The sequence below is a fragment of the Barbus barbus genome, assembly GCF_936440315.1.
Source record: "Barbus barbus genome assembly, chromosome: 3".
In the NCBI taxonomy this organism is placed as follows: Eukaryota; Metazoa; Chordata; class Actinopteri; order Cypriniformes; family Cyprinidae; genus Barbus; species Barbus barbus.
In genome coordinates this window covers 14,779,005-14,804,910 of record NC_136731.1, presented here as the reverse complement: position 1 = coordinate 14,804,910, position 25,906 = coordinate 14,779,005, and the positions used below count along the sequence as shown (strand labels likewise).

Below are 25,906 nucleotides of genomic sequence, written 5' to 3'. Positions count from 1 at the left end.
AGTTTGAAGATGTCTGGGCATCGAGGTTATGAGTTTCTGGAGTTTTGGTGTTGGAATTTGGTCCCATTCTTGCCTGATATAGGTTTCCATCTGCTGAAAAGTTTGTGGTCATCTTTGACCTATTTTTTGTTTAAAGATGCGCCAAATGTTCTCTATAGGTGAAAGCTCTGGACTGCAGGCAGGCCAATTCAGCACCCGGACTCTTCTACTACGAAGTCATGCTGTTGTAATAGCTGCAGTATGTGGTTTTGCATTGTCCTGCTGAAATACACAAGGCCTTCTCTGAAATAGACATCATCTGGAGGGGAGCATATGTTGCTCTAAAACCTTTATATACCTTTCAGCATTCATAGTGCCTTCCAAAACATGCAAGCTGCCCATACCGTATGCACTTATGCAGCCCCATACCATCAGAGATGCTGGCTTTTGAACTGAATGCTGATGACACTCTGGAAGGTTTCCCTCCTCTTTAGACCGGAGGACACGGCGTCCGTGATTTACAACAAGAATGTCAAATTTGGACTCGTCTGACCATAGAAAACTTTTCCAGTTTGAAACAGTCCATTTTAAATGAGCCTTGGCCCACAGGATTGCTTCCTTTTTGCATGATCGAGTTTTAGTTGGCATCTGCAGATGGCAGGGCCGTGTTGTGTTTACTGACAGTGGTTTCTGGAAGTATTCCTGGGCCCATTTAGCAGTGTCAATGACAGAATCATGCCGATGAGTGATGCAGTGTTGTCTGAGGGCCGGAAGACCACGGGCATCCGACAAAGGAGATTTGTCCAGTTTCTCTGAATCTTTTGATGATGTTATGCACTGTAGATGATGAGATTTGCAAAGCCTTTGCAATTTGACACTGAGAATTTTTACGCACTTTTTTACAGATTGGAGACCGTCTGCCCATCTTTACTTCTGAGAGACTCTGCCTCTAAGACTTCCCGTTTATAGCTAATCATGTTACAGACCTGATGTCAGTTAACTTAATTAGTTGCTAGATGTTCTCCCAACTAAATCTTTTCAAAATGTCTTGCTTTTTCAGCCCTTTGTTGCCCCCGTGCCAACTTTTTTGAGACCTGTAGCAGGTATCAAATTTGAAATGAGCTCATTTAGTCGATAAGAGTATAAAATTTCTCCTGTTTTAACATTTATGATGTTCTCTATGTTCTATTGTGAATAAAATGTTGACTCATGTGATTTGAAAGTCTTTTAGTTTTCATTTTATTCAAATTTAAAAAAATATCCCAATATTTCCGGAATTCAGGTTGTAATAGATTTTATAATGCAATTTATTCCTGTGATCAAAGCTGAATTTTCAGCATCAGGAATAGATAGTAATCCAGTCTACAGTGTCACATGATCCTTCAGAAATCACTGTAATGTGCTGATTATTTGTTATTATCAGTGCTGAAAACAGTTATGCTGCTTTATATTTTTGTGGAAATCGCAATATTTTTTTTTCAGGATTCTTTGAAGAATAGAAAGTTCGAAAGAAGAGCATTTATTTGAAACAAACCATTTATAATAATGTCTTTACTGTCGCTTTTTGATCATTTAATGCATCCTTGCTGAATAAAAATATTTTTTTTTTGCAAAAATCCTATAAACTCCAAACAGTTAAATCACTGTAATACAGTTTATTCCAATAAAGTATTGTAGTAAATACTAACATGAAGCATAAATACTTTTTTTTTTTGCATTACATTAATGATAGTTGGGGAAATGTGCTCACATTTAATGACATGCAATCACACAAGTATAGTGATACATTCACTTGAAAAACAACTCAAGTACAATCCTCATGTTTGTCATGTTAGTACAATCCAATTCGCTTCACCCTTAGTCTGTGCCAGAACATTCCTCCATATCTCTCGCTCCACATGTGTTTTCCAACTGTGTGTTTGAGGCCTCCCCCATAAAGCTGAGCTGTACGGAAAATAATTCTACATGACCTTCAGTTTTCTTTCTTTAGAAAACAAGAAATCAAAACACTATTTACTTTCTCGATACAAGTTGCATATTACAAAATCATAGACTTTGAGATTTGCACAAGAAACACCACTCAAATTTGTATTAAAAAATTGTTGTTTATTATGAATTTATGGTACAAGCAGTTACATATGTATTTGGGCAGAAACAGTTGTTGCTATTTGGAAAATACAGATATTTGGGCATATTAAACCAATGATGCTGTTATTAACTTCTCTTTTGTTTTCTTATTTATAGAATTCAGATGTGGCTAAAGAGATGTTTGTTCCACCAGGTCAGTTCCAGAGTTGTTACATATGTAGTTGTCCGTGCTCAGGACATTTGATACAATAAATACGACAATGCATCAGCTTACAGCAGGAGTGTCCAATCCTGCTGATGAAGGCCAACATCCTGCAGAGTTTAGCTCCAGCCAGCTCCAACACACTTGTCTTGAAGTTTGTGAAGACCTTCATAACCTTGGTTCAGGTGTGAACTCTGCAGGACAGGTTTGGTGTAAAGCTTCACGTTGTTCATCTTTTCTCAGATGCCGACTGCATGTTGAAGGATGCCAGCAGTCAGAGAATCCCCAGACTCACGGTGAAGGTAAAACACAATCTCCTCAAGACTGTTTTACACTCATTTGAAATACTTAATAAGAGGATAGATTTTTAAACAGCACAAAACAGTTCATTTGTCCATAAGCCTGTAGCTTCAGTTGTTCACATTCAAAAACGCAGTGTTCATATCAAACCATGTTGTTTTCCAAAAGATTATAACATGGTATTTAGAAATAAGCATTATATTACTCACCCTGTTCTCTAGATATGTCATTCGTCATTGAAAAATCTATATCGGTCAACTAATATTATTCATGTGGTACTCACATTTTATTTCTTGTGTGCTACATTTTTTATTTTAGTATAGTAGTGGACATTAATCATCCATAGGAAAATCTATATGCAACACTGTGTCCCATACAAAATGTCCTGTGTAAATCTGAAATTTCCAGCATTTTTTGTTCTGCGAATGACAGTGTGAGATGAACAGGGCTGCCCTCTGCTGGCACACATGTGCACTGGAGTCTCAAACTGTGTCTGAAACCTCTGCAGATTCAAAGTCTAAACTGCGATCAGAATATGATTGGTTGAGCTGAAGACTCTTTGTTGCTTTGTGTGTGTTTTAGAGCAGAGAGCACTGCCTGTCTCTGCTGCAGGAGTGTCTGAGCGACCACAGGGAGGCAGCAGAGGTTTCACACAGGTAATGCCGACATCAAACACCAACAATGAATGCATAATCCGTGTCTTATTGTTGCAATGCGACATCTTTTTGTATTTCAATATCCTCCTGAAATGCAGCAGTTTTTGTCCATTGGTGGTAGTCGTGGGTGTTTTTATCAAGGATAATACTAGGGCTGCAAAACGATTAGTAACGATTAATCGATTCAAAATAAAAGTTTGTTTACATACTATGTGTGTGTACTGTGCATATTTATTATGAGTATATAAATACACACACACATGTATATATTATATACATATATTACATAAGTATATATTAATATGTAAACATAAACTTTTATTTTGAATCGATTAATTGCGACTAATCGTTTTGCAGCCCTAGATAATACACACACTTATACGGTTCAAAAGTTTAGGGACTGTACTATTTTTTTATAATGTTTTTTAATGTTTCTTTTGCTCACCAACGCTTTATTTATTTGGTCAAAAATAAATTTTATTACTATTTAAAATAACTATTTTCTATTTGAATTTTCAGTATTCAGTGTCACATGATCCTTCAGAAATCATTCAACTATTCCGATTTGCTGCTCAAGAAACATTTCTTAGTATCAGTCTGCTGTTTATTATTTTTGTGGAAAACATATATTTATATATATGTTTTCAGAATTCTTTGAATATAGTTCAAAAGAACTTTACTGTCACTTTTGAACCGTGTAATGCATCCTTCCTGAATAAAAGTCTATCAATTCAATCAATCAATCAACAAATCAGCCAATGTCATTGATCCCAAACCTTTGAACAGTTGTGTATGTCAGTTTCTCAGATCGCTTATATAGTTTCTTGATATATCTTGTGAAGAACATCCTTGGACTTTCTGTCGTCATAAATGTTTGGGGACATGCACTTATTGTATATATAATCTATAATATAATATTTAAAGAAGAATATATTAATAAAAATGTAATGTCATATTTAATCTGATCTAATTTGTAATGCTTATTATCTTTCCATCACACACGTTTTCTTCTCGTGTAGCTCTGACACACTTGATCAGGCTGTAGAAATAGAGCACGAGATCTTCAGAGCCAGTAAATCAGCAAACCTGTACAAGGCTTCAGTTCTCAAGAGAGTGAGTGTTACTAATGCTCGGCTGCGTGTTAATCTCATCTCATTTAAAACTAATTGTCTGTAATGTGCATTTATCAGTGACGTGTTACAATAAATTCACATATAACACTCTCCAGGTGTCAGAGATTAAGAAAAGTGCAGCTGCAAGTGTTGCTGAAGAGGAACAGGCGGAATCGAATGAAGAGATGGCGAGCTGCTCTTCATCATCTCAACCTCTAGACGGCTTTACTTCAGCTTCTCAAGTCTACTCAGTGAGCCAATCACAGTTTGTCCTTAAAGACAGGTGGAAATGCAAACTTAAAATGTGTTTAAACTAGAGCTGTCGAACGATTAATCGCATCCAAAATAAAAGTTTTTGTTTACATAATATATGTGTGTGTACTGTGTATATTTATGTAAGACACACACACACAGCATATAATTTGAAAATATTTACATGTATATATTTATATTTATAAATATATCTATTTAATATAAACACAACATTTGTCTTAAATATATACATGCATGTGTTTGTATTTATATATACATAATAAATATACACAGTACACACACATTACGTAAACAATTTATTTTGGATGCGATTAATCGCTTGACAGCACTAATTTAAACAAACTATTTAGTATGAAATAATTAGTGCTGTCAAATTATTCATCTCGATTAATCGTATACAAAATAAAAGTTTTTGTTTACATAATATATGAGTGTGTACTGTGTATATTTATTATGTAAATATAAATACAAGCGCATGCATGCATATATTTAAGAAAAATGTTATGTTTACATATTAAATATATAATATAAGAATATAAATGTATATACATGTAAATATTTTCAAAATATATACTGTATGTGTGTGTATTTATATATATATATATATATATATATATATATATATATATACACATAATAAATATACACAGTACACACACATATATTATGTCAACAAAAACTTTTATGATGCGATTAATCACGATTAATCGTTTGACAGCACTAGAAATAATATAGGGCTGGACTTTGTTTGTCCACTGGTGGACCATGAAACGTAATCATAGAAATTGAAGTTTAATACTGTTCTATCCACAGTCAAAGCAGAAAACTGATAAATAGTCATCATCTTTTTCATCACATTCTAGCTGAAGAGGAAGCGTATAGGAGCGGGATTTCGTGGCTCGTCCAGCCTGTTTCAGACAGCTGGAGATCTTCTGAAGAACTCTCAGAAGGAGACGCTTGCCACGCATAAAACACCTGGAGACCCCATCTGTGAGGAAGAGGAGGAGGTGGAAACACAGAAGATGAAAAGCAGTGAAACAACTCCTGCCGTCTCGTCTCCCATCAAAGCCCAAACCAGCATGACTTCCTCCCTGAGCAGCCCCAGTAAAAGACTCACTAAGAAACAGCAGAAACTAGCAGAAGCGGCCAAAGACATGCGCTGTATATCACAGTATTTCGTAAAAAAGCAAGTGGACACCACTCAGACGAAAGCAGGAAGTGTTATATCAGAGCCTGAGGAAGAAGGATCTCAGAATCACTTTCCTTTACCAAATGACACTGACTTAATAACAAAGAATAGCATATCTACAGATACAGAAAGCATCTCAGAAAATGTCACTGCTGCTCTTCTGCAAAAGAGTCTATCTGCAGAAGAGACGCCCAACCGAGACGAGACGCCCATGAACTCTGAGATCACAGCAGATCAAGCGGTTCAGGGGTATGACGGAGGAAGACGCTCTCTGAGAGCAGTTTGATATTTATTTAACATGACTTGAATGTTTCCACTGTGTTCTGAACTGTTGTTTCTTTGTCCAAACAGAGAGAATCATGAATCCGATACCCAACAAAAATCACCAAAACAAGTAACACCTCAATTACTCTTTATCCAAGGGGTCATATCATGAGGGACCTCAGGGAAACAATTAATTATAAAAAAAATGTGATATGACCCCTTTAACACTTTTTAGGAGCTGTTTGTCATGTTTTCTGTTTTCATGTTTTTTTTATCTATTTCTTTTCCACAGTCACATGAGGACGGATCACCGTCTCCTCCTGTGAAGCGCAGCCGCATGATGAAGGACACTAAGAGAGTGACCTTTGACCCGGTGGTGCAGGAGACGCAGTTTGACACAGTGAACGGAGACGCCGCTGAGATCTCAAAAAAGCCTGTGACACTCAAGGAAGCTGCTGATATCGTGGTGCGATGCCTGGATCCCTTCTACAAAAAGGGCAAATTTGCAACAAAGGTGATTTTTCTCAACTGTTGGGTCGCACATCTGTTCTGAATGACGATGCTAACAACAAATGTAAAAAAAATAATAATGCTAACTTATAAAATAATATTACAAATTTAAAATTTAACTAATGTTCAAAAGTTTGGGGTCGGTAAGAATTTTTTAATATTTTTGGCTGCATTAATTTGATAAAAAATACAGTATAAACAGTGATAATATTGTGAAATATTATTACAATTTAAAAGGGATGTTTTCTGTTTGAATTCATTTTAAATTGTAATTCATTCCTGTGATGCAAAGCTGTATTTTCAGCATCATTGCTCCAGAAATCACTCTAATATGCTGAAATAGTTCTGATTATTATCAATGTTGAAAACAGTTGTGCTGCTTCATATTTTTGTAGAAACTGTGATGCATTTTATCCTCATTGATGTATTGAAATTTCAAAAGAAATAATGCAAAAGTCTTTACTGTCCGTTTTTATCAATTTATTTGCGTCTTTGCTGAACAAAAAATATTAAATATTAATTATACAAACCCTAAACATTTTAAACTTGTGAACGGTAGTATATGTTTTTGTGCAGTGAGTTATTTCTTGCACAGATATAATATTTTTCATTTAATAATATATTTAGTACTGCTGTCAAACAATTAATCGCGATTAATCGCATCCAACATTAAAGTTTTTATTTACATAATAAATCTGTGTACTGTGTATATTTATTATGTGTATATAAATACACACACGTACAGTATATATTTTGAAAATATTTACATGTATATACATTTATATAATTTATATTATATATATATAAATATATTTAATATATAAATTTTCTTATATACATGCATGGTTGTGTATTTATATACACATAATAAATATACACAATACACATGCATATACAGTATTATGTGAACAAAAACTTTTATTTTGCATGCGATTAATCGCGATTAATCGTTTGACAGCAGTACTTCACATTAATACATTTCCGTGTTTGATTCTTGTTTACTTTTGTATGATAAACACCTTTGCTACAGTGTCAATGTAAAAAATTTGTCCGTGGGATGGTAGACTTTTATTAGACTGGGTTTCATTTTTAATCATTTCCCCCAGGATTTGTTCAAATCCTTTGCCCGTTTCCTCTCCCATCTTCTCACGGAGGGAAAAACTGCAAATCGAGGCCAAGGTGAGACTATCCTTAACCTCATAAAAATCCAACAACAACATCACACATTTTTCAAGTGCTGATTTATCATGTTAAGATTGCTTGTTTTTCCCCCACAGTGAAGATGGAAGCTAAGAGCCTCATCAAGGGCTTCTTCAGCAGGATTCAGCGCTGCGAGAGCGAGACAGACTGGAGACACTTGAAAGCCGAGGACAGATAGCCATCTTTGTCATTATGTCCCTTCATCCAAACCTCTGGAGCTCCACCGATCCCTTTATTGTCAGAGATGCCGTGTGTTTAGCAGCATGCTGCTGTATATCTCAGGTGTATGGTGACGGCCTATACGTACATTGCACATTAATATGAAAAATGCGGTTTTATTTTTGAAGTCAAGCAACAGACCGCGATAGCTGTTATGTAGCATTAGTTGCTTATAAAGCACTCAATGTAGAATGAACTGTAATGAAAACTACATTAAAAGGCAAATGTGCACAAATGGAAGAATTCATGCTGAATAATTTATGGGATATAATTGATAAGTTGCTTGTCTTTGCTTGTCCGGTTTTTCCAGCAGCCTTGTTTGTCTAAATATTTTCCGGATTAATTTTCTCCACAGGGATTACAAAAGATTTCTACGTGTTTAGGCCATGAACCAAACCAGCCAACTCCCAGATGAATCATAAACAGATATGTCCCAGCTTGCATACTTATGTACTAGTCAATGTCATTTTGTAGTATAAATAGTGCGATTAGTTTAAAATTTCAAAACAAAAAAGTATGCAAATACCAGAATAATGCACTTAATTTGATGAAAAAATTAAGTGTGGAAATGTTGCAGCTTTAATTGCTTCATGGTGGAGGAGGGGCTCCAATAAATCAGATGTTGGATGACACAAGAACCTTATAACATTCATACACTAGAGACGGTAAAGTCCATAATGTATAGTGTGTCACTTGGAAAGCAAACTATTGTAATCTTGTACTTTTGACATCTTTTATGAGTGCAAGAACTGCACATCAGCATTGCAAAATGAGTTATGGACCCTTTTCACTGACTGAAGACTGAAAAAAATTATACTATATTTGTTTTAAGGTAAGTAGTCGCAAACAATTTATTTTTAGCTAGATTTAATTAAAAAATATATGTTGAAAGCTAGTCAACTAAATTCTTTATTTAAATGTAGCTAAAATAAATTCAATGCAACCACTTAAATTTTTTATAGTAACTTCAATGAATCATTTTTTTTCAGTATGTATGTACATTTATAACACTGCACTTTGTATTATACCACCTTTGCATCAAATTACAAAAAAAAATTAAAATAACGCTAATGCGAGGGTGTTTCTAATGCAGCGTCTATGGGAGGGATGGTAAATTTGACATCGTTTTCTCTTCTGACTACTTTTATCAGCCTCTCTCAATCTTTTACCTTTTTTCGAAAGTCATGAAAACACTGTTGTGGAGTTTTTCTTTTGCTATTTGAGCAAATGGGAATGCATATATATATATATATATATATATATATATATTTGTGCTACTCTCCCATTCACTGCTCTCAAAGTTTACCCGACTATGACTACTTCCGCTGGAAATGTGAAAAAGGTCCATTGGATCTGAAACAACTGTGTTTTACAGTGTTTTTTGTTTCTGTGAGTAACAGCATCTTCTCTGATTGGTGGATCTCTCTTCAGGATTGTGGGTAGTGTAGTTCTTCACTGGGAATACAGCTATTAATGCTTTTGTAAATTATAGTCTTGAAATGCGTATGTTATTGTTAAATATCAGTGCTTTATGAAGCAAATGAATGGGGGTTTTACTGGGAGTTAGGAACCCTACTGTTTTGTTTCATTTCTCAGATATTTATGCTACATTATTGGTTGCCAACATCTCTTATTTTTCGTTTGTCTTGGTTTTTTTCTTCTTTCCCCTTTGCGCCTAAGAAATACCCATTTCATTAAATGTGGTTTTGTGCTATTATTAGGCACTTCTAAAATTACACCTTGAGCATGCCTTGTCTTCTCCTGCTCGAAATAAACGAGTTTAATGCTCCAGTCACTGCTGAATGGAGACTCCCTAATTATGCCTCTTCAGAGTAAAAGCAGCCGGACAAACAGATTACTGTGTTTGCAAGTTTCCCTCAGTAGAAGAGAGGGGGAAATTACCATTCCCACTATGACAAAGGTTCAGCGTGGTAAATTTAGTCATGAATATTAATAAGCTTGTCAGTTCATTTCTCAGTTGCAAAGTTTTTGCTGGTGCGTAAAAACTAGAAGATGAAGATGTCTGCATGTTATGGTCAGTTTTACTAGGGTGTCAAAAAATAGTCTGGTATTTAATTTTGAAATCAAAACTAATTAAAATGAATTAAAAATAAGATATATTATCCTTAATTTCGAGGTAAAACATAACGAATCTATTTTCCACAGACTTCGACTGACTCAGCTGTGATTTAACTGTTGAATATTAATTACGTCGCAAGGGCGTGGCTTGCAAGCCCCACCAATGGCGAACGCGAGTTTGTGAATATTTAAAGAGGCTGTTGACGTGGCTCTGGAACCATCCAATGGCAAAGGGTTCGCTCATGAATATTAATAGACCTGCCTTCCCAATAGTAGGATTTGGTGTACTTTATCTGTCGGGCGAAACCAACGGGATGTGTTTGGGAACTGGGATGAGGAGGGATATCATCGCTTAGCGCGGCAGTGGGAGCGGTTGAGGGTGACAGAACTAAATGGCAACAGCGTGATATATTTTTTGTATGTCATAGGAAATTTCTCCTGGCATGCCGGAAACATTTCCCGCTAACGGAGCGTGTTTTTGCAGCGAGTCATTGCTGCCTTGAGCGGACCCCTCGATGCTGCTCCAGCGGACATTCATTTAAAAATAGGTGGATAAAAAGTGTGTTTTAACGCAGCTTTTCCCCTTTCGCATTTTTAAAAACTCTGTGTTTTCCGCAATTGTAAGTGTGCGGCATAAGCGCCTGGAAAAGTCAGATGTTGCCTCATCATGTGTTATTTATATCGCTTTGATAGATCTGCGCATCTTTGAGCTTCCGGCGTTCACCGCCACACACTGATGCTCCGAGCCGACAGGATGGACGAGTTTGTGACGGAAGAAGATGAGCCGTGGTACGACCAGAGAGACCTGGAGCAAGGTGAGAGAAAGACACCACAAACCGCATCAGTTTGACAACAAAGCCTGCTGCTGCTGTGTGTGTGTGTGTGTGTGTGTGTGTGGTCGAATGACAAACCGTGCACAAAGAAAGTGCTTATTGTGTGTAGAAACAATGCTTTCCTCTGTCTTCACAGAGGGATTTGTCATATTTGGACGTACTGTCCGAAATAAGGGATGAGGTTGAAGGTTAAAGATGCATATGACTGTAAATGGATGACGTCTTCCTCTGGATCAGTGTCAGTCCAGATGCTCAACATTAGCTTCAGCCTGGTTTAATCTCCTCCTCATAAACTGGGTCTGCAGTGTCAAAGCATTAGTGTGTTGTTTTCATAGTACTGAGTAGATGCATCAGCCAGACAAGGATTCTTGTGACCCTGGACCACAAAACCAGTCATAATGATCAATTTTATGAAACTGAGCTGAATAAATAAGCTTTCCATTGATGTATGGTTTGTTAGGATCGGACAATATTTGGCCGAGATGCAGCTATTTGAAAATCTGGAATCTGAGGATGCAAAAAATCAAAATATTGAGAAAATCCCCTTTAAAGTTGTTCAAATGAAGTTCTTAGCAATGCATATTACTAATCAAAAATTAAGTTTTGATATATTTACAGTAGGAAATTCACAAAATATCTTCATGGAACATGATCTTTACTTAATATCCTAATTATTTTTGGCATAAAAGAAAAAACAATAATTTTGACCCATACAATGTATTTGCTTTTGCTACAAATATACCTGAGCTTGGATAATGTATGGTGCATTGTTCTGAATCTCCAAGTGTTATTTAAAAGAGTTGTTTTTACATTTATTTTTGAAGTCCCTTATCTAGTCATTAGGATCAGCTGGAAAAGTACTGTGAACTCATTGGTCAAATGGGAGCCGTGTACTTTTGATTTCTGGACTGAATGCTGGTCAAAAAATGCAACGGCTGTTTCACATTTCAGATTGGATTATTTTCCAGTAGTCCGATCATACTCAAAATCCAATTACTTCAGTGTCATCATGTTGAGTTTGAATGAGAAGAGGATGGACGGCACAAACGCACCTCTCTCTGTGGCTTTAGGATGATGTCATTGCCCTCTCTCTGCCCTCTGGATTGAATCGCCATAAAATGCTGATCCATAGAACAGCCCGTGACCGATCTCTGTGATTTTCAGGACACGCTGTTATGCTGTACTCTAGAAGTGATGAGCCAGTAACTGTACGTTAAATCTGAGAGGGCTGTCCTGTGGTTGTGCAGTCAGTGGGATCGGAAAGGAAGGCAAATGGATAATTCTGAGTATTTGAGGAATTTGGTGGAAAGGGAATCTGGAGAAGTGATCTTTTGGCTGAGGAGGATTGCAGAGGCGCTTCGTTGGTCTAGTTATTCCTCTCTAGAAGTAATGAAATAACAGTGATCTTTGACTTATTCCAGATTAGAATCAAGCAATGATTTTATGTTGCTATGTAGAATATTTTTCTTTCTGACTGTAAATGTGCCCTGCAGGTATAAAACACACCTGTGATATAAATGAATGCGTCTTGGCATTGTCTAAGAACACTGCTTATCTGTAGTAAAATCAGCATCTTCAAAGCTTACCAGTGTTATTTTATACTATTATAGTTTGTATTAATATTTTAAATGAGTTTTTATTAGTGCTGTCAAACGATTAATCGCATCCAAAATAAAAGTTTTTGTTTACATAATGTGTGTATACTGTGTATATTTATTATGTATATATAAATACAAACACACGCATGTGTATATATTTATAAAAAAATACGTTATGTTTATATGATAAATTTTAGATAAAATAAAATATAAGAATGTAAATAAATACATGTAAATATTTTTTTAAAATATTTAAAAAATACTGTATGTGTGTGTATTGATATATACATAATAAATATACACCGTACACACACACTATGTTAACAAACTTTTATTTTGGATGCGATTAATCGTTTGACAGCAGGAGTTTTTATAGTTCCTGTTTTCATTTAATTTTAAAGCTTTAATAATTGAAAATAATTATAATAATAATGAATTCAATTATTATTCAATTATGAATTCATTACATTTTTCATTTAATAATGAAAAATTAACCAAATTTAAAAACTAAAAATTACTTTTTTTCTTATTAATTTTATTCTAGCTTTAATTTTAGTTAAGTACGTCGAGTGTGAAAATGAGATGTGTTGCTTTTTTCTTTTTGCGTTTTATGATTTTATTTTTTAGTTTGTTTTTTTTAGGTTCAATAATAACTCTGTGACTTACTGCTTGGGCCCATTTTATCTTAGAATAATGCTTGCTTTCTCTATACTTATTTTAGTATGTTATTGTTTTATCAACTGCATTGGCTCAGCTGCACCATTATTGTAATATGCTTTGTTTGCTTGTAAGCTACAGGAAGGCCTCTAACAACCATGTTTAGAGGCATATTTTTTCACAATCAAATTAGCCAAGTAATATTCATGCACTTGTGCTAATGGTCTAATGGAGGCCTAACACACAATCTCTTGCAGAGACTCCATATTGATCTGTTTCAGACTCTCGAAGCAATCCATCATGAGAGGAAATGCCGTTTCAGAAAGTGCAAAGTGAAATATGACCATTGCTCAGTTAGTGGCGTTTTGATAAATATCACAATGACACTCTAGTTTTGGAGTGGATTGGCGCTGTTCATCCTGGGGGTGTACAGTATGACCGCAGTTTTATATCACTTCACCCTAAAGAGTGATTTAGCCTGCTGACCCAGCAGCACTTGGCTTTAGTGTGGATTCATTCTGCCGCAGCTGTGGAGGAAAGCGAGAGATCATGCGGTGGGTATTCAGTATTTGACTGAGGGAAATTAAAGCTGGATGATCTGATTAGGACTCCAGACACCACTGTCTCTTTTGAAGGGATGATGCAGATGGTCAGAATAAAGGTGGAAGATGACATACTTAGTGCTTTTTGCATCTGAAGTGTCTCTTGGCTAAGCACACAATAGATTGAGATTATCAGCCTTTATGGCAGATGACACATCTTGTACATTATCAGTTTTGTCTCAGCACATTTTCATTTTATCGTGCCATGTTTTTAGTCTATTATTACATTTGGTTACATAACACACAATTATGTGTGATAAGCTGGTTACTTAAACTGCGGTGCTTGCTAAGGCAAGTGCTGTATTGCTCATACAAAAGGGATTTAAACAAACCTCTAACCATAGCCATTATTACACTTTGGCTCTTAACTCATCCTGCACATTTGTGCCATAGATCTGTATGATGGTGACCTCAAATCATTTGAGTGGTTGAGGAGAAAGGTGTGTTGTTACTAAGCAGTCAGCCTCATGATGTTTACCAGATGGTTTCACGAAATATATTCATCTTATTTTTCCTAAATTCTGTGTTTTCCATTTTTTTTTATTTATTCTGAATTCAATTTGAATGATTTAATTGCATTCATAACCTTAAAGCTGCAGTCCGTAAGTTTTGCCTCTTTGTCGCCATCTCTGTTTGAAAACCTGGAATTGCAGATACTTGAGGAATTATCTTCATTATGTGGGTTGTACTCTGGCACGACTCCAGCGTGGATGAATCTAATGTTTTGAGGTGAATGTGTAGCTGTCAGTCACCGCACCGGTGTGAATCCTGTACTTAGTAATCACAGGTTCTTGACCACGTCTATACGACCCAGATAAGAATTTTCACCGTATATTGCCATCTGAACAAGTAACAAGTCTGCCACGTTTGTTCTGCGCAACTGAGAAAAAAAATGACGAAAAAATTACCAATGGTAATTCTGTGTTAAATAGTAAATTGTATTTTAATAACTGGATTATGTAATTCTGTCCACGTTTTCCACACTGCATGAATCATAGAGACCTATAAGAAAACATATACATTTTTTTAACACATTATCATTATGGCGTTTCATGCAGGTAGAGGATGTAACAATGCAGCTTGAGCAGTAGTTGTGAACGGCTCTGCTCTTGTTTTGGGTCTGCTGTCATGTGTTGTGTGTTGATATGAAACCACACGTGCAGAAATGTTGAGTGCACATGAGGCCTATATAAGTCCTCCAGCCAGGCATGCTGAGCTCGTGTGCCTGGTAACGTGCATGTTGGCTTGAAAATACTCTTTAGAAGAGCACGTCCTCATCGGGAAAGTTAATTAAGGAAAAATCCTTAATTGGGATGTGGGTCCTCAGAGATCACAGCTGACCTTATTTCACGGCTGTTACTAAAAATGTCCCTCGCTGTACTGAATATCAGATTGTGCTGTTATTATGAGAATTCACTGCTCTGACATGACACCAGTAGTAACGTGTCAGTAATAGATTAAGGATGCACAATAATCGTAACCGTTGCTATCTGTACTTTCTTTTTCGAAATTATGAAAATGTTCAATTTCAAAATATTTTCATGATAATTATGTTATGGCTAATATCAGGAGTTATTTTGTCTCCAATATAAAATAATGATTAACCCATTAAGATTTTTTTAACTGATGGTTACATTGCAAACGTGTGGTTGGAACTACAGCTCTCTTGACCTGTGGTTATAAGAATAGTTAGTTAATATGAGATGGGACTTAAATAAACAAGCTAACATGTGGTGCATTCTGTATATTTTATTTCACATATTCACGTTTCATTCTACGTCTTTAAGTTTTCAAGAGAATGAAAGCACCGTTATTAAAGCGTGCGCATGTTTGCATGTGCTGTAGCATCCTGAAGTATGCCATAACCAACCCAGCCTCATTAGAAATATGTGCCTCTAAACACATTTATGCAACACCGTTATTATATACCTTACTGCGCGTTTCCGGGCAGTTTCAAAGCGAAACATCCAGTGAGTGGTTCTAAAGCGCGGGTTCAATACGTGATCCTGGCACGTTTTTGTTACGTTGATATAAGTACGTATTGCTGTGTTTGTATTAAGTTGCTTCAGATAATGTATTGCGGTAGTTCATAATTCAAATATCCAGAGAGTGTCGCTAAAAGTTAATGCTCTGTCATGTTGGAAATACCCCCTACACCCAACCCTAAACCTAACTGATAGTGTTAACAAATGCAAAACTAGTATAAAAATGGATTTGGTGATGCAACCGTGCCATTTGAACTTCCTTGTAAGCAGGTTTTGTGGAACTGTAGTTTCACGGGATTTGTACCGGAGCTCTTTACCTCTGTATTTAGAGGCACGAATTTCTAACGAGCCTATGTTGGACGAAACTGGGAATTACAAATAATCAAACATATTTGATCACAAATCGTTTGCATGATATCATTAACAACTGTCCTGTATTTTTGAACCAACTTGGTTTAATGACAGCTATGCAGTTTGAACCATTCTCTATGGAAGCCCATTTCCGCCACTGAATAAAAAAAAAGGTAATTGTGACTTTTTTTTATCTCACAATTCTGACTTTTTTTCTCTTAATTTCGACTTTACATCTCGCAATTCAGATTTTTTTTTCTTAGAACTGCATGATATAAACTCACAATTGCGAGTTATAAAGTCAAAATTGTGAGATATAAATGCAATTCTGACAACGTATTAGACAACGTATTTTTTTTTTTTTTTTTATCTCAGAATTGGACTTTATAACTCGCAATAGCAATTTTATATCTCACAATTCTGAGATTGCAATTCTGAAATTTCTATGGTATCAAAAATGATATCATCAAAGACCTTATTTAAAGCAAAAATAACTATATTGTGATATATATATCGTTACCATGAAATAGAATTACTTATATCGTGATATTCAATTTTGCTCATACCACCCACCCCCAGTGCAAACAGAACTATAAATAAACAAACCCAATATAAATGCTTTTTTTAATGTAGCATATGTGTTTTGTGCATTATTATCTGTTTCTCTCCAGCAGACTCTCATGGGATCAGTTTCCACACACATGGAGGAAAGTGTGTTACACTGTGGCACGAAGCGCTCTTGTATGATTTATGCGTGTGGTGCTCTGTGTTTCCTCACTATAGTGTTTGCTTTGTCTCTGACACCGTCTCATCTCATGATAAATCTCTTCATTCATATCAGTGTAATGGAGGTCAATGATTCTGAGCTCAATACTTCACCACCTCCCACGATGTCACTTCCTCCCTGTGTGTGACACCGTCTCTGTTAGCATGTTCCCTGGGTATTAAAACGCCATCTGAGTGGACTGGAGGACTGTGTTTGTGTCTCCGGATGGGGGGGGGGGTTAGTGTCAAATCACACTGAGCTCTATGGAGATATGGAAAAAACAAGGGATGGGAGACGTTTTCTGACAGAAACATATCTGCTGTCATAAACGAATTATAAGGACAACCGCCTCAATACAACAAAAAATAGCATCGTGAGCCGAGAATTCACAAATGTGAAGTGACATTTGATGTTAAAATACAATTTGTCACAGTTATACGTGCAACTGTAAGCCTTCTGGTCTTTACGTATTCAAGTAGACAGTATCTTGAGTTCACTTTACCGGGAGCTGGTGCCGCTCTCTTTCTCTTCATCTTTGATTTCTTCAGTCGTATCTTGGCTGATGTCATTCTGGGTCATGTTCATCAGAAAACACGGAGGATTAAATAAAACTCACCTCCTTTAGGCTGAATTAACAGCAGGATTCCTTTCTTGGGTTTCTACACACTGAAGCCAATAATTCCAGCTACAGCAGAGAAACACACTCTGCTTTTATGAGATAGGGCTGCTAAAACATAACATAAGACACGAAATCCCGGTTTTATTTTAACTGCACAGTTCAGTGGAAAGATGAAAGAGATGCATGTGGAGTCTCACATCTGCGTAACTCAATAATATTAAACGTCATTTAATAAATACATTTGTTCCACTGAAATGAAACATTACCATTTTCGAGTTTGTCAGGTGTTAGTGGTATCTTTCTCTGGCGTTATAGTATAAACAAAAATCTGTTGAAAATCAATTAGGCTATATTAATTAATTTTGCTTAAATTCATGTCAGCAGTACATCATATACTGGTGTGGAAAAAACTCTCTCTATTGAAAAACAATCTTGTAATGCAATATACTAAATAAAATCTGAATGTTAAGATGTAGATTACTGTTCACTACAGGTTTAGGGGTCGGCAAGGATTTTGTATTTTTGAACGAAGTGTCTTCTGCTCACCAAGGCTGCATTTATTTGATCAAAAATACAGCAAAAACAGTAATATTGTGAAATAGTTTAAATAACTGGTTTCTATTTAAATGTATCTTAAAATATAATTTATTCCTGTGATATTAAAACTGAATTTTCAGCATCATTTCTCCAGTCTTCAGTGCCACATGATCCTTCAGAAATCATTCAAATATGCTGAAACTCAAGAAACTCTTATTATTATCAATGTAAAAAACTGTTGTGCATTTATTTTCAGGATTATTTGATGTTTAATAGAAAAGCATTTATTTGAAAGAGATCTTGTGTAACATTATAAATGTATTTACTCTTACACAGTGACTACTGTGATCAATTTAATGCATCCTTGAGGAGTAAAAGTATTAATTTCTATAAAAAAAAAAACACTAAACATTATGATTCCATGTTTCTTTTGTCGCTGCATTGCTTATCATCTTTTTAAATCAGCTGCTGTCTTTATTTTTTTGTCGTCCCAGATCTGCACTTGGCAGCTGAGCTGGGGAAAACCCTGCTGGAGCGCAATAAGGAGCTGGAGGACTCGCTGCAGCAGATGTACATCAACAATGAGGAGCAGGTGCAGGAAATCGAGGTACAGACCAGCCGGAGATCTGCATGAGCTGTTTGTGGCTGTGAATACATCTCCTGATCCAAAACATTCACATAATTATGCTTATGAACTAGTTGGATGCGTTTCTTAAAACTAAGTTCAATAGTTAATAGCCATCAAAACAAAACTTTACAAATTTACAAAAGAAATCGCCCTCATATTGAAAAATGGAATTTAGTATTAAAAGCAGTTAATTGAAATGCATTCCATTTTATTTCTGCGTCCTTCAATACAATTCGAATTCTGCATCTTGTTTGCTGCCTACATTTAGAAAGAAAAGGATTCTTAATTGCACTCAACCCTGTCGTGACCTCTGACCTGCATGTGTCAGTGAAGAATCATTTCTCCTGATTTCCTGTCAGTGCTTGTCTCTCGATGAGCCAATTACACATCAGCATGATGCTAATGGAGTGCATGAGGCGTGTTTGTAGATGAGACCGTTAGCTGAGCGCATGCGGCGGGAGGCGGCCGTCGCCTGTCTCTGTGCCAGATCCTCTGAACAAAGACGCTGTTACTTATCTGAGAACAATGAGGTGCTGTTTCTCACTTCTATCTGAATACTGGTCTCATTCTGTATGGATTGCACAACTTTTCGATATTTCAGACCGGTAATGCTGGAGCGTTATGTATTGGCTGCTGCCGTATGAATACAAGCACTGAGAAGAATGAAATGTAAGGAGTTTATGGTCTTAATCTTGGTGAAGGAAGGTTCAGTGTAATATTGAACACAAAAACACATTTCACAAGAGATTACCAAGCTTTCCACAAGAATGTCATTTCATAATGGCTTGAACACAGGTGCCAGTTTTGTTTAACACTGACTACATCATATGAGGGGAAAAAAAACTAGTGCTGTCAAACGATTGATTGCATCCAAAATAAGTTTTTATATAATTATTTATATAAATACAAACACATACATGTATAGATTTAAGAAAGATGTTATGTTTATATATTCAATACATTTATATATAATATAACATAAGAATATAAATACATGTAAATATGTTTAATGTATGTGTGTGTATTTATATACACATAATAAATATACAAAGTACACATGCATTATATTATGTAAACCAAAACTTTTATTTTGGATGCTTGACAGCACTTAGAGAAATACTACAATATCTTTTTGTTTTTTTTTGTCAAAATATTGTGATTAAGAGACACATTCCATTTTAGCAGTTTATCATGAACATGTCTGATTAGGTTTAAATAATATCAGCATTTTGAATCAATTTACTAATACAGATTGATTCGCTAGTTATGTTTCCATCCACCAATTTTTATGCACATTTTAGGATATCGCTTAAAATAAAAAAACGCTGAATGGAAATGCCAAGATGCGAATAAATTCTAAAAATACACATAAAAAATCTAATACGCTCAACTAAGTAGGATAAATTTCTTATCCAGTAAGAAAGCATGCACATAAACCACGATGGAAACCTTTTACCTTATAAATTCCTTAAAGGTGGGGTAAGCGATTTCTGGTAGCCAATGTTGATATTTGAAATCACCAAAACAAACACGCTCCTACCCCAAAAGGGTCTCGCTCCTATTTAGATAGCTCCGCCCCACACATACGTAGCCTGAGCAACCCAGGCAACGATTAGTTCTGTGAAACAAAGCAAAACCAATGTTACACCGTGTCTACACCGGACGCGAGCGGCGTGACAAAATACTATAGAAGTCATTATAATCAGTAGTGCTGTCTACACTGGATGCTGTGCGGCGCGACAAATCCCCGACAGAGAACTGCTGCCGCGTTCTATGACATGCTGACACAAGTTTCAAATGATTTTCAACAGTCGCTTTATGTCCAGTGTAGGCAGACTTTAGCTGTTGCGGCGCGGTGCGTCCGGTGTAGACCCCGTGTTACTCACCTATCGAGAAGAACTAAAGCAACCTCGGCAGCCAATCGCAGGCCTTCCGCTCCTTGAGTTCTCTCCAGCGCTGGAATGCTGATCTGATATTTACACGGGTCCTACTTCTTGCCTTATCGTTCCGCAGACGTTTCTCTTGTTTTTTATCCACCATCTCTATCTTTCTGCCGCTCGGCTAATGTCCGTCCTGTGCACTGAACGCTCTCTCCTCCACATCATGAGTAGACACACCCCTTACTGCTGGGGTGTATTCCAGAAAGCAGTTAACTTACCTTCAGCTAAACCCTGAACTTTGGGTTGATTAACCCCAAACCTTGCTTACTCGAGGTATGTGTTTCCAAAAACACGTCCGGGAGTAAATTCATTCAACACAGAGTATGCTCCTGGTTAAGACTCAAGACATTCTCAACAGAGCGACGAATCGACGAGTCACTATGGAAACAGACGCTAAGAAAAAGCGCACCATGCTGTTTCTTTCTTCTTCTTTTGTTCAATGGTCGTTTACATGCTTACCTAACTGATGGTTGTGTAATGCTTTTTTTTTTCCCTGTTTAATCTTTAATCCAGAGAATATGACTTATATTGTTTTGTTTGATGCTAATTATATATTAAGTCATATCAGATATGTATTTTTATTATAGAAAATGCCAATCCATGTGTGAGATGATAATATAAAATGTAATAAGTATATATAATAAATTAAACATTACCTTGTCATAGTTTTTTATAATTTATACAAATAACTGTTATATATGCCAATAAAATAAATAAAATAACCATATTAGAATAATATATTACCTTATTTATTACTTATATTAGCGCATATATATATATATATATATATATAAGGCTTCATTATATAATGTTGTGCGCTATCTGTCAGGCCCACTGAAGGCTGGTCAGTATGTCACGCATGCACTGATAGCACTGAAGTGAGCTAAACCTGGAACATAACCTGCTCCGGAAGCAAGTTACTATGATTACTTGCATACCCCGAAAGTAACCTCCGATTTTGGAACCGAAAGCAGAGGTTATCCGCTCACTTATCCTCAAACTTACCTGGGTATGTCACATAACCTGCTTTCTGGAATATACCCCTGATAGTCTACAACTTTGTTTTGGTACTCGGCCCCGACTCAGTTTTCTAAAGCGTTTGGGACTTTGCGATGGGACCGCATACTTGGACCAATCAACGGACCGAGCTCATTGCACAGCATCTGAAATGCCAGTTTTGTCATTCTAAAATACTTGAGCAAAGTCTCGTCAAAGTACTTCGTTATAATTGACTCCCAGAACTGCGTTCTCAAACGGCAGGCTCCGAAAATAACGTCCGCGTTTCGTCTGCACGCTCTGAAGCTCGTAATTTATCGTATACAAAAATTATTATATACAGTGCCTTCTCCTACTGCAGCAAATACACTTTTTCTTTGTGATAGTTAGAGCAAGTTAATAAGAGAGCTACGATTTTGTTCTCTTCAACTCACTCGATGGAAACGGTGCTTTAGTGGTTTTATGCAATATTCCAATTTTGCCCATAAGTTTAATTCGTAAGTTTGGATGGAAACATAGCTACCGATTCATTCAACTACTGACATTCAACTCTATTAAAACATTGTCTATATGATAATGAACAAACACACAACTAGTCTGACGCACCCTTTAGAAAATTGAATGACCAAATAAAAAGCGCATTCACTAATATTTACAGTGCTGCTTAATTTATAGCATATTTTGCATATATAGCATGGCGGGTTTATGCATGTGTCTCTTTATGTCAGTATTTGACCAAGCAGATGGAGATGTTGCGCGAGATGAACGAGCAGCACGCTAAAGTGTACGAGCAGTTGGATGTGACGGCTCGAGAGCTGGAGATAGCCAATGAAAAACTGGTGCTGGAGAGCAAAGCTTCTCAGCAGAAGATTGACAGGTGAGCCGTACGTTATCAGAGCATCATGGGAAACACACTAAACAATGAGGATTTCAGAAGTACTGGTACTTCAGTACCGAAAATTTGCAACAATACCAGCTCATCTATTGTATCTCTAACACTCACAGGCTCCTTAAATCAAAGTCTTACTCTGGCATAGGCTCAGCCCATGAATATTAATTTGGTCATGCTGACTCTGCATTATAACCTTCCTGGAGCTTCAAACAATTCATATTCATGAGCTAAACCTTTGCTATAGGAGGAATCATTCATTATCTGACTAGTTCTCATTTACCATTTTTTGCCTTCAAGAAAAAGTAGTGATGCTGTGACATAAGTCCAATACTACAGCCTTGAAGTTTTTTTCTCTGTATTCCTTTTCAGTTATTAAAATTATATCAGAGCAGTTACATTATTTAAAGGTTGATGGTACATTTTAGTCAAACTAGTTTTGTCTTAATATGCGTTAATGCAACTGGCCCAGAGTTATGGTGGCTGGCTGATTGCAGATCTATTCACACAGATTGACAAGTACTATGGAGATGCTGCAGGGGCAGGTGGACACGCTAACTGCTCGTGTGGAGGAATTGCGCACTTTGGAAGAGCTCAGAGTTCGCAGAGAGAAGAAAGAGAGGAGAAAGACTGTGCACTCGTTCCCCTGCCTCAAAGAACTCTGCACCGCTCCCAGGTACATCCCGGTTTATTACATATGCAGTGGAGTAATGTTGTGTCATTAAAAAAATGTCCACAGGGAAGAATGACACAGGAGACAATATTTCACTGTGGATAAACAGTCATTTCCAAGAACGAAAGAACAGAATGAAAAAGACCTTAGTCAGGGTAACGCATTATTTAACTTATGACAGGAACGAAAACGCAGCTGTGAGGGATAGAAGTACAGCGTGTTCAATGGACTGGACCGTTTAATAAGACCGAGATTTAGTTGATAGTCTTTTTGAAACAAACAAAAACAACTTTCTCACAGGAAAAACTCCTTTTATAGAGTGCCTGTTCCTTGTTTTTATCATAAAATTCATCAAATAAAGTTTTCATAAAATGCATCATGCATTTTCATCATAAATTAAGGTTTATTATACATTTTATCATAAAATTCAATATGGCATCCAACCTTTCAACAGTCACATTTACTTGCAATATCTTTTGAATAATGTTGTGCTTTTTTAAAGCACATTTCAAGTAAGATATTAATTGATTGATTTTTTTTAAATAGGTCTTGTAGTCATGGATAGCCAAGAAATTAAAGATTATTTTAGACAATAAAATTTGTTTCAGCCCTAATTTTTTCTTTTTTTTGCTGTTTGTGAGTGCACTCTAAATAAAGTGCGTTCAAAAAATGTTGGAAACCCTGAAAATTGTGAATTTTAGAGGGATCATAAACTGCCTGTTTTATATTTTGTACTACATGCATGTTTTTTTTTTACGGAGTGTCTATTTACAGTAAGTGCAAATAGCCCGCCTTGTTGGTAGAAGCTATTTACAGTAACTCCGCCCACCAACATGTGATTGGGCTAGTCAACATTAGAAAAGACAGGTGTCAATCTGATGTGTTCTTTTCCTTTTGATGTGATCAACCCGGGTTCAAATCTGCCTTTTGCCGAACTTTTTTTTTTTCCCTTTTAAAATTTCAAATCACATCAGAAAAGCATTTTAATCAAAAAGTTGAAAAAGTATCGGGTAGGGTTGGGGTAGGTGTAGGAAGGGCTTTTGTCCCAATAAGGTGGCATCCATTTAATAATTTGAATTAAAATAAAAATTTACACTCAATAAGTCAATACTGAGGTGCAATAAGTAGTATAAATGGCAGAAAATCCTGCTATTTTAACATAGCATAATTTCTTAGCGATAGATGCTATTTACACTATTTTCACTTAGTGTAAATAGCCGCTGTTTTTTTTTTTTTTTTTATCAATCTTGCTCACGTTCATCTTCCTTCCAATTAACAGCCAAAGTACACAACCAAGGTCTGCCCAACATTTATCTTTTTTAGAAATCGGTTACACTCAGATGACAAAATACAGAAGATCTGTTTCCACATCCATTACATTGTGACTTCAATAATGTCTAACCATGCAACATTATTACAAGTTCCTGTTCTTTGTGTGGTCTCTGTGCCTATGGTTTGGTGATTCTTTTCCAGGTATGAGGATGGTTTCATGGTGTCTCACCTGGGCAGCGGTGACCTACAAGAGTGTCAGCCCGCTGACGAAGAGAACGAACATCTGCACGTGATGGTGACATCTTTGCGTGCTGCTGTGGCAGCCGAACGTGGACGGCGCGAGGCCGCTGAGCGGGAATGTGGCGCAGTGCTACAGGAGTTTGATCGGCTGGAGCAGCGCCTCATGGGGGCCGAGAATTGCCAGCGGCGCGTGCACGAGCTGGAGGCGGAGCTCCAGGAGATGCAGCAGCTCCGCAAGTCCCGAGCCTGCCTCCTGAGCGGAGACGAGGGCCTGGAGCAGACGCTGCTCAACTGCGCCCCCGAGACGGACACGCCAGACGATGCAGTCATGGCTGGAACGCAGAACGGGGATGCAAATGATGGAGCGGCACCTGTCCGGAAGAGTTGCAGTGATACGGCTCTAGATGCCATCTCTGCGGTCGACGCCTCAGGGAGACGCAAAGGCAGTTACGCACTTCACGCCAACGGCGTCCGGAAGAGGGGCATGTCCATCCTCCGAGAGGTGGATGAGCAGTATCATGCCCTTCTGGAGAAGTACGAGGAGCTGCTCGGGAAGTGTCGGCGCCACGAGGAGAGTCTATGCCACGCTGGGGTACAGACCTCCCGGCCCGTGTCCAGAGATCCGTCCATGAAGGAATGCCGGGCTGCCGAGCCCCAGCAGCTGCCCACTCCCCCGCAGACACCCTCGACCCCAGAGGCCCTGGAGGGCATCAGCCGGCAAGTGGAGGCTGTGGACAAGCGGCTGAGCCAGAACACTCCAGAGTATAAAGCCCTCTTCAAGGAGATCTTTTCCCGCTTACAGAGGACCAAGAGCGACATAAACTCCACCAAAGGGAGGAAAAGTGGAAAATAGCCTATTTTGCTCTTAACATCTGTGCCACTGATTTCTTTCCCTGGTCTCTCATGTAATGTCTTTTTTTTTTAACTACAGTCAGAAAGATGTTTAGATACATCTGTTATTTAGTACAGCTCATCCACAAATTATTTGGTGCCACATATCAAAAGACAAATGGTGGTTTTCTGGACGTTTTGAGACCAATGTGCTTTTGCCAGGTTGGCCTTTTAGGGTAGACCATATTACTCACTATCAGTTTAACTATAACCATAATCACCCTAAAGTTGATCAAGCACAGGAAGACATGATGCTCATCATTGCTGAATATTTCCTTTCTCACATGTATTACATGTTATGAATAACCACAGCATTGTGTAACCACTTTTGTTCAATATTAAATCACACTTTGCTTTA

General features: G+C 37.0%; 2 protein-coding genes across 3 annotated transcripts in view; both read left to right on the top strand.

Annotated features, from left to right (window-relative positions):
- Positions 1–9,039, top strand: part of LOC306852901 (ATP-dependent DNA helicase Q5-like) — a 32,129-nt gene extending 23,090 nt beyond the window's left edge. The window contains exons 10-19 of the mRNA XM_079390021.1: positions 2,224–2,260; positions 2,513–2,571; positions 3,152–3,225; positions 4,245–4,338; positions 4,454–4,588; positions 5,474–6,048; positions 6,151–6,193; positions 6,356–6,577; positions 7,680–7,752; positions 7,851–9,039. Coding sequence (XP_079246147.1) covers positions 2,224–2,260; positions 2,513–2,571; positions 3,152–3,225; positions 4,245–4,338; positions 4,454–4,588; positions 5,474–6,048; positions 6,151–6,193; positions 6,356–6,577; positions 7,680–7,752; positions 7,851–7,951 — 1,413 coding nt within the window. The 3' untranslated portion in view covers positions 7,952–9,039. The remainder of the gene's footprint in view (positions 1–2,223; positions 2,261–2,512; positions 2,572–3,151; positions 3,226–4,244; positions 4,339–4,453; positions 4,589–5,473; positions 6,049–6,150; positions 6,194–6,355; positions 6,578–7,679; positions 7,753–7,850) is intronic.
- A 1,306-nt stretch (positions 9,040–10,345) lies between these two features.
- Positions 10,346–25,906, top strand: LOC306852930 (cerebellar degeneration-related protein 2-like). Of its 2 annotated transcripts, none has more exons than XM_079390043.1 (6): positions 10,346–10,619; positions 10,765–10,886; positions 18,514–18,626; positions 22,312–22,460; positions 22,984–23,148; positions 24,619–25,906. In XM_079390043.1, exons 2-6 carry the CDS (start codon positions 10,808–10,810, stop codon positions 25,508–25,510), a joined length of 1,398 nt encoding a protein of 465 aa, XP_079246169.1. In that variant the 5' UTR covers positions 10,346–10,619; positions 10,765–10,807; the 3' UTR covers positions 25,511–25,906. The 2 variants fall into 2 exon arrangements, with proteins under 2 accessions (XP_079246169.1, XP_079246170.1); XM_079390044.1 differs by having other exon boundaries at positions 10,358–10,630.

Excerpts from the sequence above, each read along its gene's own strand:
- LOC306852930 (XM_079390043.1), top strand. The coding sequence starts at position 10,808 with ATGCTCCGAGCCGACAGGATGGACGAGTTTGTGACGGAAGAAGATGAG. Across the intron at positions 18,627-22,311 it reads AGCAGGTGCAGGAAATCGAG|TATTTGACCAAGCAGATGGA; the intron begins GTACAGACCAGC and ends TCTTTATGTCAG. Across the intron at positions 23,149-24,618 it reads GAACTCTGCACCGCTCCCAG|GTATGAGGATGGTTTCATGG; the intron begins GTACATCCCGGT and ends ATTCTTTTCCAG.